Below are 17,482 nucleotides of genomic sequence, written 5' to 3' on the forward strand. Positions count from 1 at the left end.
GTAATAGAATATGAATAATTTTGGGATTTATAAACTTGTTTGCATGCAAAATTTTTGAATTTCTATTCATTGTTAGTTATTTCTACCGGTATAAAATATATTTTTGATGTAACAATATATGCCCACAATGAACGATTTTCGAAGCATATGTGAGGTACAAGTACACAATTTTTGGACGATAAATCTTCAATCAACTCGCAATTTTCCCAATTATCAAATATACCAAATTGCATTGTATATATATTTATTTATTTTAGGTTATTCCGAAAAGAAACCTGATATTCAAAGACAATTTGAAGTTGTAGCAGGAGGGGCTAATCAATGTGAATTTTCCAATTTTCGAATATTTTTTAGATATGTATAATTTATATATTTTTCCACAAACATCCCAGTAAAGACAAAGGAGGCTTTTCTTATATCAATGGATTCATATTAAGTTATTGATATTTGACCTAGTTTTTATCGCCGAGTCCGAACGGCGTGTCCTAAGTTGCCACTTGTAGAGACGTTTTTCATGGCTGAAATACTCAGGAAATATCGCCAACATTACTAAGGGACATTTTGCGACTGTTGCCACTTGTAGAGCGTTTTTCATGGCTGAAATACTCAGGAAATATCGCGAACATTACTAAGGGGCAATTTTATGGGAATCGAACTTGGACATTTAGCGTGCAAGGCGGTTGAACATAGCCAATTCCTACAGGTCGTGGTGTTGGGTATCAAATGGTCGGCCCCGTCCGACTATAGCCTTTGCATACTTGTTTTTACTAACTTTTTTCTATAAGATAAAGGAAAAAATTGTTATCGTAGTAGAAAGTAGTAGCTCCTTGCAGGTTCTGGAACATAGCAAAAATTCATATAAAAACTTAAAAAAATGTCGATTTGTGTAAAAATATGTAATTAATATAGGAAACGGTATAGAAAAAAACACACAAATTTTTATCGTTTTGTTTCTCACTAAATTCATCATCATATGAGCCGCCCAGTGCACACATCAATTAACTGGTGTCGGGTATCCGTGCGGAGTTATTTTTTTTTTCTTCCTTTTTTTCTCTCCCATCGGACGCCTCCCCAGGTGGTGGATAGGGGAACGCTCATCAGATATGGCGGGTACCGCAGAAATAAAATATGCGGGGCGAACCAAAAAAAAAAAAATGGAAAATGGCAGCGTCTGACCAAAGGATTGGCGGCAGCAAACAGCGTCTGAACTCCAGGAGGAGCGGCTGAATACGGAGACGGAAAACTCTAAACCCTTCAGAAGGCCTCGGCAAACCACTGAAGTATAATGCCTAGAAAAAATCATACAATTACAATGAATACAGAAAATAACCTACGGCCCTCAGTCTCCGGCAATCAGAGGGTGCTAAGAATCCCCGGAGGTAAAACCAAAACCAGACTTAGAATAGGAACTTGGAATGTGAGAAGTCTTTATGAGCTTGGAAAACTAGACAACACCATAAGCGAAATGGGAAGACTACAAATTGATATCCTGGGTATCAGTGAAACGTGGTGGGTGGAGGATGCGGAATTTATTTCCCAGAACGTAAAAATTTATCATTCCGGAAATAGAGAGGGAATTCATAGAAAGGGCGTTGCTATTATAGTAAAAAGCCACATAGCGACCTGTGTCACTGGATATGTTCCAATTTCTGATAGGGCGATGATGATAAAAATATCTGCAAAACCAATAAACATGAACATAATACAAGTATATGCACCTACAAGTGATAGCGATAATGATGAATTGGAAAAGTTTTATTACGACGTTGAAAATTTATTAAAGATGACAAAACCACACGATATTACAATAATCCAGGGAGATTTTAATGCTAAAGTTGGGCAAGAAGAAACAACCGGAATCACCGGAAAATTTGGCTTAGGACAACGGAATGAAAGAGGAGAACGACTAATACAATTCTGTCAAGAACACAGTTTTAAGGTTGCTAATACTATGTTTCGCCTCCATCCAAGACGACTTTACACCTGGAAATCGCCACAAGACAATAACAGAAACATTGTTAGAAACCAAATTGACTACATTTTAATAAATAGGCGATATTCCTCCTGCATAAATAAATGTTCTACGTATCCAGGAGCTGATGTTCCCTCGGACCATAATCTTCTGTTAGGGAAATTACAGATAAAGCTAACTACTATCCGAAAGAAAACACCAAAGCGAAGAGTTAACATTCAAAAATTAAACGATCCTTCCACTAAACAATCCATGAAAGATCACCTTAATGCAGGACTACAACATATTGATGGAGATGATGTCGAGACCTTATGGAACAATGTAAAAAATTCCATAAATACTATAACCAGCAATATCCTTGGAACCACAACATCTAAAAGAGAGGACACATGGATGACCGACGAGATACGCGCACTTCGCATAGAAAGGAGCAAACATAAGAATTCAAACTATGAAAGATATTGGGAAATTAATCAAGAAATAAAAGTCGCAACTCGTGCCGCAAAAAATGCGCAATTAAACAAACAGTGCCAGGAAATTGAAAGACTCCAAATCTTACATGACGATTTCAATCTCCACAAAAAGTTAAAAGAGGCATCTGGAATATATTCAAAAAGATCATCTACATTTATTTTCGATGAGAATAATACAGCCATATATGAAACTGCAGAAAAGAAAAAACACTGGGAAAAATATGTTAGAAGTCTGTTCACAGATACCGCAAGAACCGAAATGCATAGCACTGATGGAGAAGCCAATTTTGGGGGAAGACGCATTACAGAAAGCGAATTAGATGTGGCCATAAATTCAATGAAAAACAACAAAGCTACCGGGCCGGATGAAGTCCCATCTGAATTACTTAAATTACTAGATGGAAGAAATACACAACTATTGTTGAAGTTATACAACCAAATTTATGAAACAGGACAATACCCTCAAGATTGGCTAAAATCTACGTTTATTATGATTCCCAAGAAAAACAATGCGAAGACGTGCGGAGATTATAGATTGATAAGCCTTATGAGTCATGCCCTAAAAATATTTTTAAAGATAATACATAGGCGCATATACCCAATATGTGAAGCACATATGGGGAAAACGCAATTTGGTTTCAAGGAAGGCATGGGAACTCGAGAGGCCCTACTTAGTTTGAATGTACTCATACAAAACTGCCGCGATGTACAAAAAGATGTCTACGTATGTTTTGTCGACTACGAAAAGGCATTCGACACGGTCAACCACCACAAATTAATGGAAATTTTGATTTCAATTGGGTTAGAGGATAGCGACATAAAATGCATCAGAAACCTATACTGGCAACAGACCGCAAACATTCAAGTAGATGGTGAAATTACTGGAAATGTTCCAATTTCAAAAGGTGTAAGGCAGGGGTGCATACTATCGCCCCTTCTGTTTAATCTGTACTCTCAAAAAATATTTGAGGAGTCAATATGTGGGAAAAATATCGGAATAAGAATAAACAACACAATTATAAACAATATTCGTTATGCCGACGACACCACCCTAATTGCAAGCAGCCTCGCAGGACTACAAAAACTAATAGATGCTCTTGAACATGCAAGTACGTCATATGCCTTAAAAATTAATATAAAAAAGACAAAGTTCATGATTATAAGTAGAAGAGGCGTCGAATCCAACACTCTTTTAAGCATCAATGGTACTCCAATAGAAAGAGTCTCAACATTCAAATATCTCGGAGTTCAAATTAATGAAAACTGGGATCCATCAATGGAAATAAAATGTCGAATTGAAATGGCAAGAAACTCTTTTTTTAAGTATCGAAAAATATTAACGAGCCATGACATAACCCTGGAAACAAAAAAACGATTTGTTAAATGCTACATATGGTCAGTACTATTATACTCGGCAGAAACATGGACACTAAAAGCAGCAGACGAGAGAAGACTGCACTCGTTTGAGATTTGGATATACCGACGGATCTTAAAGATATCCTGGATAGATCACATTTCAAATAATGAAGTACTGAGGCGAATGAATACCGAAAGTCAAATGATCAGAATGATAAAAACGAGAAAAACTGCTTATTTGGGACATCTTATGAGAAACAGAAAATATGATCTCCTCCAAGCTATCATAAGATCCAAAATAGAAGGACGCCGTCCGAGAGGGAGACGAGAAATAACATGGATCAAAAACATTCAGGAATGGACAGGACACCAAGATGAAACAAGCCTTTTAAGCGCCGCCAGAAATAGAGATCTAGCTATAATTGAATGAAATATTTTTTTTTTTATTTTATTATACATATACAATCAAACAACTCTGTAATAATCAACATTGTATGATCGCTAATATCCGAATACGGATTTGCAAATAAAGAAGAAGAAGAAGGGTATCAAATGGTCGGCCCCGTCCGACTATAGCCTTTGCATACTTGTTTTTACTAACTTTTTTCTATAAGATAAAGGAAAAAATTGTTATCGTAGTAGAAAGTAGTAGCTCCTTGCAGGTTCTGGAACATAGCAAAAATTCATATAAAAACTTAAAAAATGTCGATTTGTGTAAAAATATGTAATTAATATAGGAAACGGTATAGAAAAAAACACACAAATTTTTATCGTTTTGTTTCTCACTAAATTCATCATCATATGAGCCGCCCAGTGCACACATCAATTAACTCCATAAAATGAAAAGTTGAGAAAAGCGATGATATAAAGTATGCTTGTCATTGTATGTACATATACATATCTGTATATTTGCCATTGTTTACTTGTAATTTAAAGGTTACAAGAAAGTTGTTTTTAATATAAAAAGTTATGACTATATCAATCTTAAATTTAAGATTTTTCAAAAACCAAATTTCTTTTGCAATTCTATTTGAAAATATGAAAAAGAAATGTTTGCGAACATCTACCTTTTTTGGTATAGAGGTTAAGGAAAAAAACTAGCTTCAAGTCCGTTCGCCTTCAAAAATAGGCCGATGAGCGCAAAAGTTATGACGGGGTTTATTCTAATAAAAGGAAAAAATATTTAAACATGTATTATTTGTTTTTATTAAAAAATTTATGCATAAATCATTAACAGCATTCCATATCTATTCGTAGATGTTTTAATATTTACTAAATTTATTTTTATTTTCGCGGAAAATCAGTAAATAATAAAAAATCTTGAAGTAAATCCAAATTACCCTGTCCCGCAGTGCGCACAAACATCAAAAAATAAATTAAAAATATCTACAGCATCTCGGAAAATACGCATTATAGAAAAATATGAAACCAAATTCATAGAGATTGGGTATATAAATTGCATATTATAGCAACAACAAAAGTTATTGTTGAAATATTATTTCAAATATATTTTTTGTTTTTTTATTAGAAAAATTAAAACAAAATATTTGAGTGTTCTCCAACTATTTCGCTAAAATCCCATGCAATAATTAATGTATTCTGCTAAAGCTTCATTGAGTAATATGGTTTAGCATCGCGGAAGCAAGGTTGCTTACTGTGATAACTTATAAGGATAAGAATTTGAGTGTAATATTAAAATTACAATCATTCAAAAAATGTGAAAATTAAAAAGCCTGTTATTGGCGAATTAGTTAAAGTTGGTTGACGCGCATCCAGTTTTGGATACAGCGAATCAATCTCTTTCAATATCTTTGCACATTTCGATGTTTCACTCAACAGCCATTGTGTGCCGTCAGTTGCATCTCACAATGAAAAGCCTATTATTCACGAGTTAGTTAAAATCAGTTGATGCTTTTGGATATAGCGAATCACCCTCTTTCAATATCTATGCAGTTGCACCAAACAATGCAAAGAACCTTAAAGAGAAATTGTTTCTGCATGACCTTTTTTAATCATTAAATGGAAAGTACATTATTTTAGGCATTAATAGGCACAAGTTCATTCATGTTTGCTGCAGGAAATTACTTTTGAAAAAAAAGGTAAAAAGTCATAACCCTAATGTACAAACATTATAGGGTCTCCGACGAATATATCTATATGTTACAAACGGAAAGACATAGTTAATTATATCCTCCATATTAGTGTGGAGGGTAGAAAAATATAACGATACACATTTGGTTGGGTCCCTGAATTAAATGAAAATTATCCGGAATTCCACGGAAAAATCTTCCTCTGATGAGACACATCTCCACCTCGATGGCATCTGGATCACGGAAAACTCAAGAGTTATTCATTAGAAACCTCTCCATCCTCAACGTGTGATTGTTTGGTGCGGTTTATGGTCCGGCGGGGTCATTGGACCTTTTTTTGGAAATAATATTGAATCAACTGTTTGAGGAATTGTGTGCATTATCGAGAGATGAGTAATGATTTTTTTGATTGCTGTTGGATTCAAGACCTCAAAGATGGAATTCGTGCCGCTATCTAGGACATAGACCGCCTCATGAACTTTGTTTGTTCAGATGTGTTCATATTATTTTGTATTACATTTCTTTAACTAATAAAAAGGGCATATAAAACAAAAGTCGAGGACATAGGGCAGCCACTTTGAGATTTGGTTTTGCATTTCATGAAAAGGATATGGTCCTGTAAGAGTGCTCGTGGTGTCCATTTGTGCAATTTATTATGAAATAAACATCCAACAACTTTCTTTGAATACCAAAATAAAACATCTTATTATTTTCGAAATTTTCGATTTTTTCACTTTCCTATATCTCCATCCTAATGTTGCGCATAATTCTTCTGGTGCGATACTTCTCTCCGTACGAATTTGTAGGCTATTTACATGGAGTTGCCAATTCGTTTTCGTTGTGCTGATATTTTATCGGTAGTAGGGGTACGTTGATTTGGTAAACTAAGTGGAGTATGCTAAAGTATTCTTTTTTATTTCTGATATTGTATTCTACATTCAGTAAGAGGCAACCCGTTGCTGAACGTATTGTGTTTCAGTGCATGGGTGTGGTCAATTTAATTATCAAACGTGGTCAATTTAACTCTCGTCCATAAGAGTGAAGCTGGGAGCTGGCACCATATTTAAAAGCATCATGTCGTTGTTGGATATTCAACCTGAAGGATAAACGAATACTTTTGACATGTCAATGATTGCAGCCACCGTGGTGCAATGGTATGCACACCCGCCTTGCACGCTTAAGGTCGTGGGTTCGATTCCCGGCCAGGTAACATCAAAACTTTTCAAAGGTGGCAAAATACCCCTCAGCAATGTTGGCGACATTTCCTGAGTATTTCAGCCATGTAAAACTTCTCCACAAATGGTGTATTTAAGACACGCCGTTCGGACTGGGCGATAAACAGTAGGTCCCATATCATTGAGCTAATATGAATCGGGGTGCACTCATTGATATGAGAGAAGTCTCACTTGTCCCTTCTGGGATGTTCCGCGTTGCTGGCCCGTCGTTTTGGATTTCCGTGTAAGGCTTTGTAATCTATCTACAATTTATTTATCTAATATTGATACCTATAGATATTCGAACCAAATTGACGATAAATCGACGTTTTGGTATAACCCTCATGCAATGGTATCTCCAGATGTAAAATAGAAAATTACTTTAATTATAGCCTCCACCATAATATGAAGGGTATAATTAACGTTATGATTCTGTTTGTAACACTTCGGAATATTCGTCGGAGGACCTATAAAGTATATATTCGTGATCAACATAAAAAATAAGTGAATATAACGATGTCCGTCTATCTGTTGAAATCAAGATACAGCTCGCGATATTTAACGTAGCATGTTTGGTATTAAAAATTGGTTATATCAGTCCACATTTTGATAAAACACCGGCTGACTGCCCGATTTTCGGAATTTTCAAGGTTTTAGCCGCATTATCCTACCGAAATGACAATACATACTTTGGTATTTAGTCTCCCTTAGAGGCATAAAACATTTTTGCAATCGATTATCAGCATACGAGTAGGTCCACGTTTTAATAGAACTACCCTAGAACGGTAGCGCCCGAGTGTCGATATTTTGGAGGTTTTAGTCTCATTATCCCACCGAAATGGTTGCAATTTGGTATTTAGTATTCAGTGTGGGTATAAAACATAGAATATTCGGTACATGTCTTCATTGAACGGTACCTCTCGATCTTCGGTATTTTCAAGTTTATAGACACATTATTCATACGAAATGGCTATAATTGGTACTTAGTCTCCCTTAGGGGTATAAACCATTTCTGCAGAGAATTATCGGCATATAGGACGGTAACTCCCGAGTTTCGATAACTTGGAGGTTTTAGTCTCATTATCCCACCGAAATGGCTATGGCAATTTGGTGTGTTGTCTTCATTGTGTGTATAAAACATTCCCGCATAGAATATTCGGTAGAAGTTTTTTATGTAGCCTTCATTGAACGATACCTTCCGATTTTCAATATTTTCTCGGTTTTAGCGGCATAATTCAACAGAAATGGCTATATTTGGTATGTAGTCTTCTTTGGAGGTATCAAATATTTTAGCAGAGAACTATCGGTATAAATCCATGTTTTCATTCATAAAACGATACCTACCGATTTTTTGGAGATTTTGAATGTTTTAGCCACATTATTCAACCGGAATTGCTTAAACCTGATTTATGGTGGTGTGCATAAAATTTGGGGCCGGTCGAACTTACTTCTTGTTAACAGAGAGATGTTTCATTGAACACATTATTATGTAGAATCAAAACCGGAGGTACCTCCAAAAAATTTAGATTTTGTATGCAAATATCTTTAGAACTATTACAGATACAATCTCCAAATTTTGTATGTGTGACGGAATTTGATGTAGAAATAAATTTACTACATTATATTCAAATCGGTTCAGATTTGGATATAGCTCCCATCTACATATATTTTCGGCCGATTTCCTTATTTTATGCACCAATCACGCTATATATGTCCAATTTCGCTGAAATTTAGAATGTGTGATGGATATTGGCCTAGAAATATATGTGCCAATTTATTTTGAAATCGGTTCAGATTTGGATATAGCTCCTATATATATTTTCTGCCGATTTCATGTATTTGATGCACCAAACACACTATATATGTCCAAATTCACTGAAATTTAGAATGTGTTGAAGAACTTGGTATAGAAATAAATGTGCCAAATTATATCGAAATCGGTTCAGATTTGGACATAGCTCCCATATATATTTTCGGCAGATTTTCCGCATTTGATGCACCAAACACGCTATATATGTCCAATTTCGCTGAAATTAGGAATGTGTAACGGAATTTGGTCTAGACATAAATGTGCCGAGTTATATCGAAATCGGTTCAGATTTGGATATAGCTTAAATATATATTTTCGGCCGATTTTCCAAATTTGATGCACCCAACACGCTATGTTTGTCCAATTTCGCTGAAATTAGGAATGTGTAACGGAATTTGGTCTAGACATAAATGTGCCGAGTTATATTGAAATCGGTTCAGATTTGGATATAGCTCCATTATATATTTTCGACCGATTTTCCACATTTGATGCACCAAACACGCTATGTTTGTCCAATTTCGCTGAAATTTGGAGGGTCTGACGAAATTTGTTCTAGAAATATATGTGCTAAATTATATCGTGATCGGTTCAGATTTGAATATAGCTCCCATATATATTTTCGGCCGATTTCCTGTATTTTATGCACCAAGCACGCTATATATATCCAATTGCGCTGACATTTGAAATGTGTGATGGATATTGGCCCAGAAATATATGTGCCAATTTATGTCGAAATCGGTTCAGATTTGGATACAGCTCCTATATATATTTTCTGCCAATTTCATGTATTTGAGGCACCAAACGCGGTATTTATATCCAATTTCAATAAAATGTGGAACGTGTGACTGAACTTGGTCTAGGAATACATGTGCCAATTTATATCGAAATCGGTTCAGATTTGGATGTAGCTCCCATATATATTTTCGGCCGATTTCCTGTATTTTATGCACCAAGCACGCTATATATATCCAATTGCGCTGACATTTTAAATGTGTGATGGATATTGGCCCAGAAATATATGTGCCAATTTATATCGAAATCGGTTCAGATTTGGATATAGCTCCTATATATATTTTCTGCCGATTTCATGTATTTGAGGCACCAAACGCGGTATTTATATCCAATTTCAATAAAATTTGGAACGTGTGACTGAACTTGGTCTAGGAATACATGTGCCAATTTATATCGAAATCGGTTCAGATTTGGATATTGCTCCTATATATATTTTCGGCCGATTTTCTGTATTTGATACATTAAACACGCTATATGTGTCCAATGTCGCTGAAATTTGGGATGTCTGACGGAATTCGTTCCAAAAATAAATGTGCCAAATTATATCGAGACCGGTTCAAATTTGGTCACACTATGTATGTCCATTGGACATTGTCCAATTTCACTGAAATTTGGAAAGCGTGACGGAATTAGTTCTAGAAGTAAATGGAACAAATTATATGGAAATCAGTTCAGGTTTGAATATAGCTCCCATATATATTTTCGGCCGATTTTCCGCATTTGATGCACCAAACACGCTATATATGTACAATTTCGCTGAAATTTGGAATGTGTAACGGAATTTGGTCTAGACATAAATGTGCCGAATTATATTCTGTATTCTGTATTTTATGCACAAAACACGCTATGTATGTTCAATTTCAATGAAATTTGGAATGTGAGTCGGGATTTGGTCTAAAAATAAATTTGACAAATTATATCGAGATCGGTTCATATAGGAATATAGCTCCCATATATATTTTCGGTCGATTTCATGTGCATTCTGGACGTCCAATTTTTGGCCACTTTTTCGAGCACTGCTGGCCGTATGTCACAAATAACACGAACAATGCTGGCCTCCAAGGCATCAATTGTTGCTGGTTTATCAGCATAAACCAGTGACTTCACGTAGCCCCACAGGAAATAATCGAGAGGTGTCAAATCGCACGACCTTGGAGGCCAATTGACAGGTCCACTTCTCGAAATCAACTTATCGCCAAATTTTGATTTCAATAAGTCGATGGTTGCGTTCGCCGTATGTCACGTAGCGCCATCCTGTTGAAACCACATCTCCTCCGGATCAATGTCATCCATATTTTCAAACAAAAAATCATTGATCATGGTGCGGTAACGATCTCCATTGACCGTAACGCGAGCTCCGGCCTCATTTTTGAAGAAATAAGGTCCGATGATGCCACCAGCGTGAAAACCGCACCATACGGTGCATTTTTCTGTATGTAATGGGTCTCTGTGCTGGTGTTATTGCATCCTGTAGAGAGTATGTGGTACGAAATCTATCCACAGTTCGACGAATGGCTTGTTCAGATGGACGATTATGTACGCCATACAAATGACGAAGTCGTCTATAAGTTGCGCAAATCGACGACTGATTTTCAAAGTAAATTTGGATAATTTCGTAGCGTTGTTCAAGCGTGATTCTATTCATGATGATTTGTCAGAGTATACTGAAACAAATAAAAAAAAGTTTCATCAAAATTTAATTTTTTGTGTTACTTTTTACAATTTAAAGTTCTATCTAGCTTAAAAAAACACCCTATATATATGATTGCAGCCCGATTTCTTATGGAACTCAATGATAAAGGATATTCTCTTTCGACAAATCTGAAAGGCTTGTCTAATCACATCCCTTGTACAGGTAATTTACATGGCTGAAAAGCGCTCAGGGGATGTTTTCTAGTGAGATCCTCGAACAAAGACATTCAACGTGCAATGCGGACATATTCCACAATAGCACACACACCGCGGCCATTAGACAATTGATATTCCCCTTCACAAATCGTTATTAATATCGTCTAAAATAATTTTGAAGTCTTGAATAGGAAAGCGGACCAATCGTGGCGCTCATAAAAAATATATCATTGTCCTTGTGATTGGCCGGTGCATGAACGAGGGTACATATTATTGTCAAGATTTTAGATTTTATTCGTATTTTCGCTAGTCCACTACTTACTTACAGTTTTGAGTTATGACTAGAATAATTATGTTCTTACGGCTCTATGATAAATTATTCAATAACTAAAACTATTTTTTTTTGTAGAAGTTTCCTACCACATTTCATTCAATCCATTAAAAAATCTTTAACAAGGGCATGTCGCAAAAGCCATAGGATTAACTACTTATTTTGCTGACTTTTAGTGGCCAATAAATACATATGTACAAATTCTGGCGACATGCCCTATTTAAAATAATGTGTTAATCACGAGATTTTTAATGAGCTTTTTCCTGGGTAATATACTCAGCAATGACTTCCATACCTCAGACATTAATCCTTCTTTTGACATATAAACTTTTTATATATTTAATGCTAGTTGTTTTCCTATATGTGTATAAGAACGCAAATGGTAATTAGGGCATCGCGACCACTTTAAGAAAATCACTTGACAATGCTAATAAATGTATTTTTTATTTTCGGCTACATTTAATTAGCCAATATAATTTTGTAATAGAATTTACTGTTGTTCCTACTTGTAGTAATTTATTTATATTAATTTTTTCTCCCTCACAAAACACGAATCATTTAATTTTTCACTTACTTTATACTTAAAATGAATTTAAAAAACACACGAACACAATGCACAATCCACATTCCAAAAAAACAACACTCCCAAAAACAATCACTTTAGATGAACTCAAAGCATTGCGTGAACTTCAAGATTTGAGAGATCGCCCGGATAAAAGTTCCGGTAAAGAAATACATTTTTTTTTTTAATTCTTGTTCTGTTGCATTTACAATTTTAATGTGCACCATCTTCTTGTTATTTAGAGTTTTTATCATCTCTTTGTTGCAATATTTTGTTGTAGAATTTTTCGCTGTAGTACTTTATTGCATTCCATTCATTGTGTTCAATACGTTTTGTATTTTTTTCTTTAATTTTTTTCTTTTTTATCTCCTTTGACGATTGCCTTCAATTGGTATCACTTCCTTTAGTCCAATTGTGTGTTAAGACATTTTTGCAAAAAAAAAAAAAAAAAATATTTGGCACTGCACAACGTTATGGATGGACTTGTTAGCTTCATGTTGGAGAATCATAGATTTTTGACATTGTTGGCGTTTTTTATTGTTGGACTGCAGAATTTAACATCTTTGTGTTTATTTCAGCTTGAGTCCATATTTTGTTGTAATTCAATTGTTTGAATAACAACAAAATATTTTAAAGTGGATATGAAATTGATTAGTTGCGGGCGTAGGGTAGGGAATACTATAGTTTCAGTTGTCACCAAACAACTTCATCAGTTCCCTTTTTCGCCGACTCTGTATCGATAAACAGGTCAATAAAGCCATCTAGCAAATTAAATAAAATGGGAAATTTGCTGTATGGCCCTATCAATACAGATTTGGCGAAAAAGGGAACTGATGAAGTTGTTTGGTGACAACTGAAACTATAGTATTCCCTACCCTTCGCCCGCAACTAATCAATTTCATATCCACTTTAAAATATTTTGTTGTTATTCAAACAATTGAATTACAACAAAATATGGACTCAAGCTGAAATAAACACAAAGATGTAAAATTCTGCAGTCCAACAATAAAAAACGCCAACAACAATAATAGGCATCAGCACGGCCTTGTTGACCAATGTGTAATGCAAAAACAACTTTCTTGTTGATTTTACCCCCGCTTATTGAAGCAACACTCCTATGTTCGTATTCTTTGCGAAGCAAAGACTACATAAAAACAGTGGTGGATATGAAATTCTTTATTTCGACTCAAATTGTAGGGCCTTTACAGCAAATTTCTCATTTTATTTAATTTGCTAGATGGCTTTATTGACCTGTTTATCGATACAGAGTCGGCGAAAAAGGGAACTGATGAAGTTGTTTGGTGACAACTGAAACTATAGTATTCCCTACCCTTCGCCCGCAACTAATCAATTTCATATCCACTTTAAAATATTTTGTTGTTATTCAAACAATTGAATTACAACAAAATATGGACTCAAGCTGAAATAAACACAAAGATGATTTTTGACATTTCTAAATAGTTTTCAAACCGTTTCAATAACTTCATCGCAGTTTTGTTGACCTTCCAATGGAATGGGAAAACTTGAGAATCTCTTAATTTATTGGCAGGACCACGTTTGTACACACTCTACCATAGTACGGAGGGTATTTTTAGGTTTTTCGTTTGTAGCGCATTGAAATAATCATTTGGAACCCTATAAAGTATATATGTTTTTGGTCTGGGCAAAATTCTGTGTCGATCTATGCATGGCCGCTTATGGTGATCACTGCAGAACAATTGTGATAGGACGCCGGATTTCAGGTATTTTGTTGTTTTTAGCTACATTTTCTGACAGAATTATATATAATTTTACTTTTAGTGTTTTCCATCAAAAATTGAGGAATAGTTGCCACCTCTATGGTACCACCGATATAAGGTATTTTAAGGTTTTTACTACGTTTAAGACCGAATAAGCTGTAATTTGTTCAGGTTTTTTAATGTTTAAAGCTACATTTCAAGCAGAAATAGCTGTAATCTTCCATATGGAATTCGAAGAGGTCACAAAACTTCTCCACCAAAAAATGTGGACATAGGCTCATGTTTTGATATAGCCTTCATATGACGGTATCGACAGATTTGTAGCTACATTTTCCGATTGAGTTAACGAAATTTTACATTTACCCAGCAAAAAAATCATTACCAAATAATGGGTTTTTATAGTAATTTTTGGTTGTCGTATCCAAAAAAAAAACTACTAACCCATTATTTTAACAAGGGCGTGTCGCAGTGATTGACTAGTTATTTCATAACCACTAGAATAACTAGTTATTTTCGTTCACTAGAAGTAGAAAAATATGGTAAACAACATACATGATGTTCTTTTTTTACTTCATATTGTTATTTTATTTCGCTCTCTGTTGGATTTGATCATGAGAACTTCTGATTTGTAGTCAAACACACTACACACTCTACCACGCGTACGTACATTAAGGGTTGTTTAAACGCTTATATGTGCACCACCAACTGTTCTTTGTTTTGTTTACAAAAAACCGAATGTAGAAGGTCAGCTTTGAACACACCGTCCTCACCACTTGTTTACATAATTTTGTAATTGTTTACATAATGACTAACGGGTCCGAATTTTTGCTGGGTAAGGTTCGAAGAAAATGTGGTACTTAGTCTTCGTTGGGGGTATAAAACTTTCTCCCAGAAACATGTCGGCACAGATCCACGCCTTAGTATGGCCCCCATAAAACGGAACCTCCCTATTTCCTGTATTTTAAAGCTTGTGAACTCAATACTTCACAGAAATGGCTGACATTTCTTAATTTGCCTTCATTTTGATAAGAAATTTGTCGGTATAGGTTCTCGCCTTCATAGAGCCCCCATAGAACTGTACCAATCGATTTTCGGTATTTTCAAGGTTTTAGCCTTATTGTCGCACCAAATTGGTTGAAATTTGGTTGGGGGGTAAAGGTCCACGCCTTCATATGGCCCCCATAGAACGATACCTTCCCATTTTCGGTATTTTGAAGGTTGTGGCCTCAATATTCCACAGAAATGAAATTTGGTATTTGGTCTTCATATGGGGTACTAAACGTTCGATATGAAATCTGTCGGTATACTCGTAGGTCCACGCCTTCATATAGCCCCCATAGAACGGTACCACCCTATTTTGGATATTCTGAAGGTTTTATCCTCTTTATCACACCGAAATGGCTGAAATTTGGTACTTAGCCTTTGTTGAAGGTAAAAGCCTTTCTGACAGAAAGTCGTCGGTATAGGTCCACGTTTCGATATAGCCTCATAGAACAGTACCTCCCGATTTTCGTAAATCTGAAGGTTGTGACGTCAATATTCCACCGAAAGACTGAAATTTGTTATTTATTCTTCCATGGGGTTATAAAATATTCCTGAAGAGAATTATCAGTATAGATCCGAGGGTTATTATATCACCAATTTGAAGGTTAACCACATTGTTTTACCGAACGTGCTGAAATTTGGTTTTTAGTCTTCTTCATAAACGAAAGGAAACTAATTGTTCTTATTATAACAAGTTCGGCCTGGCCGAACTTAACGCCCGTATTTAACGCCGGTACTTCTTGTTTTTATTTAGAACAGTTCAAGAATAGTTTCGGTATTTTTACTTGGAGTTCTGATTACAACGATATGATTGTTTTCGTATTTCCATATTTCCTGAGTTAATGACCCAAAAGTTCTAAAAGCTCTGACGGTTGCAATTAAAATTTACTGATGATCACGATAAAATACGAATTTGGTCGAAACTTTGCAAATCTTATTGTTTCGTCCAATCGTACGTGAACAAATCCCATAATTTTGTATTAATAGCTTGACTTAGGAATTTGAATTGAAAATAAGTTTAACACGTTATCCGTATTAAAATACTGCTATGAATTCAAAATGTACTGACTTTTGGCCAGTTTGAAACCATTCTCAAGTCGGACTCGAAGAAAACAATATAGTTACTATGCCATTTAGTTAAGCATAGAAACCGACTATAGTGTTTGAGAAGTCTCACTTTGTCTCCCCGAGGATGTTCGTGAGGAAAAGTTATTCTTATTCTTTCATTTTCGTTTTTCTTTATTTGCCCAATGTCCAAATTCACTCGTTTCTTGAGTAAGAATTTCGATTTCTATTAGTTTTTACAATCATTCAATTGTGTTCCGACAGGTTTATTTTGTAAGCAAGTTTTATTACAAATAAGTTTTCTTTTATTTTCAATAATTTGTATTATATTTTCTTTGTTGTCAATTGTTATAAAGAGAAATCGAATAGATAGATGATGGTGGTGGGACAAAAGGGCAATCTGTGTTCCGCTTGTCCTCATTTTCTTTTACTGTTATGTAGAGTCACTTTGCCGTAATTTTTATTCACTTCAGTGCACTCACGTTTCTAATCTATTTCATTGAATGCATTTTCTTTCCTTTGTTGTTGTAGTTACTGTTATTATTGTTATTATTCCTAGAATTCAGTGAAAGACATACACAAACAACCAAAATTATTTAGATTTCACTGGACCATCCCCCCTAAGAGTTATGTTATTTTTTGGTTCCTTTCATTCCTTTGATGTCAGAAAATGGTTTGGTTTGCCTGAAATGGTGGATGCCGCATTGAAATTATGTTGATGCTTTCGCTTGTTAATGAGTTTCGGTTTTTATAGATTATAGTTGATGAAGTGTTTTTGTTTTCACTTTTGCTTACCAATTTTGAGTATTTTTTATTTGTGAAAAATTTCATTGAAAAGCTATTGAAAATGTTATTAACGAATTTGCTGGTCCATACTACTTTTCATGCTACGTGTCTTTATTTAAAATTGCTTTTAGTAAATGTGAACACGTTCCTTTTGAGTGGTTATTTTCATTGGAACAAATATTTACAAAAATTGAATGTTAAATGCAATAAAATTGTCCTGTAGTAGCAATGAATGAACACTTGCTTATTAATGACTATTTCATTTAAATATTGAAAAAGTTAAAGTTCAGATGGGAATTTATTGTCAACAAAAGAGTATTTGATAAGCTGTTAGAGAAATAAAACCAACAATAATTCACTGATGATGACTATCGATGATAGTCGAAATATTGGAAAATAA

At 35.0% G+C, this 17,482-nt stretch overlaps 1 protein-coding gene across 1 annotated transcript in view; it reads left to right on the plus strand.

Annotated features, from left to right (window-relative positions):
* The window catches only part of LOC141403033 (uncharacterized), a 288,000-nt gene that overhangs the window by 243,867 nt on the left and 26,651 nt on the right, over positions 1–17,482 (plus strand). The window contains exon 13 of the mRNA XM_073985166.1: positions 12,551–12,610. Within this exon, the coding sequence (XP_073841267.1) occupies positions 12,551–12,610 (60 nt within the window). The remainder of the gene's footprint in view (positions 1–12,550; positions 12,611–17,482) is intronic.

Source organism: Musca autumnalis, unplaced genomic scaffold (genome assembly GCF_047663935.1).
Source record: "Musca autumnalis isolate F117 unplaced genomic scaffold, ASM4766393v1 scaffold_4, whole genome shotgun sequence".
Lineage (NCBI taxonomy): Eukaryota > Metazoa > Arthropoda > Insecta > Diptera > Muscidae > Musca > Musca autumnalis.